This window comes from Halyomorpha halys, unplaced genomic scaffold, assembly GCF_000696795.3.
Source record: "Halyomorpha halys isolate HHAL.00 unplaced genomic scaffold, Hhal_1.1 Scaffold170.1, whole genome shotgun sequence".
Taxonomy (NCBI): Eukaryota; Metazoa; Arthropoda; class Insecta; order Hemiptera; family Pentatomidae; genus Halyomorpha; species Halyomorpha halys.
Genome location: NW_027107231.1, coordinates 1,821,064 through 1,826,656, shown reverse-complemented (window position 1 = coordinate 1,826,656; position 5,593 = coordinate 1,821,064). Strand labels below are relative to the sequence as shown.

General features: G+C 30.3%; 1 protein-coding gene across 1 annotated transcript in view; it reads left to right on the top strand.

The window, feature by feature from the left end:
• Window positions 1-535: 535 nt before the first annotated feature.
• LOC106678969 (uncharacterized) overlaps window positions 536-5,593 on the top strand; it is a 7,993-nt gene continuing 2,935 nt past the window's right edge. Inside the window, exons 1-4 of the mRNA XM_014417849.2 lie at window positions 536-618; window positions 1,691-1,763; window positions 5,373-5,404; window positions 5,502-5,537. Coding sequence (XP_014273335.1) covers window positions 556-618; window positions 1,691-1,763; window positions 5,373-5,404; window positions 5,502-5,537 — 204 coding nt within the window. The 5' untranslated portion in view covers window positions 536-555. The remainder of the gene's footprint in view (window positions 619-1,690; window positions 1,764-5,372; window positions 5,405-5,501; window positions 5,538-5,593) is intronic.

Sequence of the window (5,593 nt, the reverse complement as noted above, 5' to 3'; positions counted from 1 at the left end):
TAAAACAAATGTAAAATAATGTAACTTTAAATGAATTATAATTAAAAATATATTTAAAAGAAATATACTAAAGATATAGAAATGTTAATAATAATTTCGACAGTGGCAAACCCATTTCAAATACTCTCTTTGCAAACGTCAACTATTGCCGCTGAAGACGTTAATCATGCCACCACACCTTCATCTTGGCTAATTGCTAAGCTTGGCTCTTTGCAGAGGATCTCATCTCCCAGTCCTCGAGTAATGTAATGTACTTTATTGTTATTTATACAAATACTACATTGCTATCCTCCCTTTAGCTTGATTAATCGCTCTAGTGTAATCAACTCAATAACATTACAATTCACTTTGAGTTTCTGAAAAGCTCTGCTCTTACGCTTGTCCTTTCCGCCTTGTTTAACAACGATTGCATAACCTTTTACAGTTCCTGTTATTATCGAATTGCCATCATGAACAATGAGGCAATTATTTAACAGATTTCGAGCGACATGTATAAATATGTGACACATACGAATACTTCAAATAGTAACACCAGTAAAACTAGCAGGTGACAGGATGCATTTCAATATCGTACCAGCTTATCTGTTTTTTGCAGTTCTCATCCTTGCCGTGGAAAAGGTGGGTATTTCATAAAATCAATTCCTAGCAGTTGATTTTTTACAAATAAGGAAAATTTGTCTTTTACATTTCTCCAATATTCAATAAAGTGATCATTCATTAAAAACGTTTGACATTTTCTATATATTTATACATGAAGTATATATTTTTTTCGTTATGTCTAAATCATCTCGTGTTCGTAATCAGTTTACCTTATAATGCTTCCAGATTCATAAAATAAATTCATTATTAAAAACGCATAAATCTTTTGATCATTTTCTCTGACATCTGACTTAAAGTCGACTATAAACATTTGTATTCTTATTTCATCACTTTAAATATTTAAAAATTTTCTTATTTATCCAATATACAAATTTGTTTACAATTTGTTTATACAAATTTCCAAAACACCGTAAATTTGTGTAATTTGTTTGGCCTGATGGCCGAAACGTTGGAGAAGAATAAATTAAATTAGAGAAAAATATCAAAGCATATTTATGTTATTAATTTACTCAATCAAGTTTAAACTGAAGAAATCATTAGATGAAATGTCCAACTGCAAACCTCACTTTCTCCACTTTAGTAAATTTTATTGTCAAAATTAAAAATCTTTTATTTTTATCAAAAATTAAAGATTTTTGAACTTTTTTCCCCTGGAAATGTGATGTAGACACACAACATTCCTAATTATCTAAAGTAAATTCGGGATATAAAAACTTTCTTTTATCGATATAAGATTTTTTTTTTCAAATTTAGTATAAAATTTGAATATTTACTATGAGGTAGAATATGTGAGTTTTGTAGTTAGACCCTTCATTTGTCGGAAAAGGAAATTATTTTTTTAGAAGCGTTTCAAATTTAATACTTCATCGTTTAAAATTTTATCTAGAACAGACAAACAATTATTGAATTATAAAAAATATAAGTGGAATAATAACTTACTAAGATAAGGCTGAAAATTTTAATCACTGGATTTATCATTTCAATTTTAAGATTATTATTATTAATTAAAATTATTTTTTAATACCTTAAGTTTAAGATTTTTACTCTTTAATTTATTAATTTAATTTGAATTAAATATGTTATTTTTTAGGGCCTATCGACATTTTCAGCACAAACCCTTGCTACATGTCAAGCACGAATCGGATATGGAGGAAATTACTACTGTAAGTGATTGGTATTGGTGACAGGCCATTACTGGTTTTGTCCTTATATAATTCTAATAATTGTCACTGTATTATAAATTTTCACATTACGATTATATGTTATGATTTTAGCATTTTTATAAAATTTTGTTATTGGTGCAACATTCAATTCTGTTTATTTTACAAAATAATGGCTGAAGTTTACGAACTAATGATTTCTTAATAATAATAATAATGAAGGCCTAACGAACCCGAAGGTTCGATGCCGATACCACTAAACACTCTCTGCAAACATCTTTCCCCTCCACGCCCAATTCTACTAAATTAGTTTTGACGCAATCCTCCCATATACGTTTCGGTCTACCTCTCTGACGTTTACCCATCAGTTCAGTGTTTATTAACATTTTAGGGATCTGCTCGTTACAAAGCCTTACAACCTTACACGCCCATCCTAAACGCCGCAATGATATAACTTAAATTATATTTACGAGGTGTAGGTCCCTTAATTCAGCATAGTGTAATCTTCTGAATTCTCCCGTTAATTCTTCCTTTTTCGGTCCGAATAATTTGTGTAATACTTTATTTTCGAAAACCTTAAGACGCTGTTCATCCCTTAGTGTAAGAGGCCACGCCTCGCTCCATAACAGTAGGAAGGATAATAGTTTTGTAAATTCTAATTTTTAAGTTTTTGGATAGAAGGAGCGAGCTAAGCAGTTTTAAAATTGAAAAATAACAAGCGTTTCCCGCTTTCAGACTAGCTTTTAATTCATTATCAATTTCGTTTTTTCTAGTTACCGTAGAACCTAAATACTTAAACCTATCTACCTGTTCAAACGATTTCCTCCTATATCTATATCACCGAAATTGCTCGCGTTTCTAATGCTAACCATGTATTTGGTTTTATCCGTATTTATTTTAAGACCTAGTTCCTTACTGGAGTTTATTAACGTGATTGTATTTAGTTCTATAGTTTCTTTGTCCTCACCCAATAATACCAAATCATCAGCATATCCAAGCACCGATATTTTACCACCCAAAGTTAAACCCTTTTTGATATTCATCACACTTTTAATGACGTTTTCTAGTGCTAGATTAAACCAGATAGGTGATAAAGAATCAGCTTGTTTTAAACTCGATCGGTCCTGGAATTCATTATCAGAATAATGATTACCGATTCGTACTTTATTAAACATTTCGGTCATACACATTCGTACGAGATTTACTAACTTCTTTGGTATTCCCTGTTCAATCAGAATATTATACAGCTTCTGGTGGTCAATAGAATCGTAAGCCTTTTGGAAATCTATATAAAGCTGATGAAATACGCCGTTGTATTCCAACTTTTTCTGCAAGATTTGCGGTAACTAGAAAATTTGATCAATAGTTGAACGATTTCGTCTAAAACCACATTGGTATTCTCCGATAATTTCTTCAGCGTATTCCGTGATTCGATTATTTAAGATTAGCTTAAATATTTTATAACATACAGGAAGGAGTGAGTATAAAATCCTCAGTAAATGATTTTTTAATCAGTATATAATTAATTTAAATCATATTAGTAGAATTACGTTATTAGTTTACTACTAATAAAATATTTGAGTAGCTCAGTTACAAACACTGCCAAATACATTTTTCCTCAAAATGAGTCGGAGACAGTTTCCGTCAGGTTGTTTCATCATTTATGCAATACACAAACTCTTTCGGAAGATCCTTGATTGGCCATTTGTATTATATAAAAGGAAGATTGATGGACCGAGCGCGGTCAAAGAAAATAACTCAAATTATAATTAAACTATGTGAATTAACGTTTCGTGTTGCAGGGCTTCATAACACTAAAATAAGATAACAAAGTACTAAAATAGATAACTTGAAATAAAAGTAAGCTTAGGTTTGGCTGATTATGATTTGAAATATGTGTGAAAATTAAAAGAACAAAGTAAATTAAGGAAAATAAAAATAAGATGTACAGTAAAAAAGTAAGAATTAACAAGAACTACGAGAAGAGAACTACTATTGGGCAATTGATGAAAACGGAAATAATAACTAATAAAAAAGTAGATAAAAAAGAAATATACAAAATAGGACACCCACTTTACTGAATGGAAGCACAAAAATGAAGCTGAAGGCAGTTGAGAAGATAAACAAGATAGAGAACTTGGAGGGGGGGTCGGTGGTTAGCTAATACGTTACATTTGAAAGGAAAAAGATTTAGAATAATGTTAAAATGTACGTTAAATATTATGAAATTTAAGAAATTATTAAACATAGACAGACATCAAATGATAATATACATATTAAGGGGGAGATATTATATAAAAAATATATTTGGATAAAATAAAAAAAGAAATAAAGTTTAAAAATGGATAAAATAGATATAAAATCTCTTTCCGAGATCCGTCATGAACTGGCTAGAACCACCTTAAAAATGCTAATTTATAAAAAACGGCAAGCCCCTCTATCGTTTCAGTAAAGCCACTCACAGAACATGAGCGTAGGCAGGATTTCGCCAAGGGGGGAACAGACCTCAGACACATACATATAGTCATTGGGTAAAAGAAAGATATGTAATTCCGCGTTCCAAAAAATAACCCTACCATTTTATACCTACTTCATAAAATTCAATAATTACCTATAAATTTTTCCTAGTAAATTGTAATTTAATAATTACAATAAATTATTGAAAATCGAGGATAAACTTAATAATTGTACGTAAATACATACAATAAATACACAAATATATGAGGCGATGAAGAGGTTCGCTATGAGAACATCAGCCTTCTGGGATTGTTGGCAAAAATATTAACCACCTCTCCTACGATAGTTGCCTTCTAACAAGCACCTTAATATTATTAAAATGAAAAACAGTAAGTTACAGTAGGAAAAATGGAATCTAAAAAAGGTTCTTTTTTATTCGTTTCCACTATTATTTTTGAAGGTAAGTATAAGACGAATAATTGTGCTCATTGAATATTACTTTTTTTGCTGAAAAATCGACATATACTAATCTTGTCCCTTCAAAGGTGTGGTTGTGATCCGTGAAGATGTCAACTCAACAATGTTACCTTCCTAATCATAGCATGTTTCTAGAAAGAAATCATCTATCAAATAAGTTTACTATTTTCTTAATTTTTTTTTTTCATTGGGGCCTAAAAATTTAGGTGAGAGCCGCTGCTATACCGCCTCTCCTCTGCCTATACCCATGCAGTAGAATATTCTGACCACTTATCCCCCCAAAAAATTCACTATACCTCTCATTGAGTGTTTAATGTTATTCCTAGTACAGTGAAATATGTTGTTTGTTTTTTCTTCAATCTTTTTAGAATTGTTGTTGTATCTGGCCATGTTTACAACTACGCTACTCATTGTTTTGTCACTCCCTAGCTATACAACAAAGATGGAGCTGACATTTCAAAACTCAATGTTGCCTGTTTCTTTTAAAGTTTCAAAACTACCAAAATAAGATTTATATTTTGAGTAATACTTACCTCCTCCATGAAAAAAAAATGCTACGTACACCACTGATCATCGTCGTTGGGCATTTGTTAGGTCAAAAATGCTTTTCATTTAATTTGTTTTTGCTGTGTGTAATTTATGCTATTCATAAATTTATATTCATTCTTTACATTTCAGATATAAATGATGATCTTTCCAGAGAAGGGAAGGTATGATTTATCTCTAATTAATTACAGATTTGTTATAAACAATAACAATAAAAATAATTCAATAAAAAAATATTAATATCAAACTTATTATTCACAGTGCTTCCTGGCTTGTCTTTTGGAAACTGAGGGAATGGTGGGTATAATTATTATGTTGGTGTATTTTATTTATAGTTAATGTATTATAATACA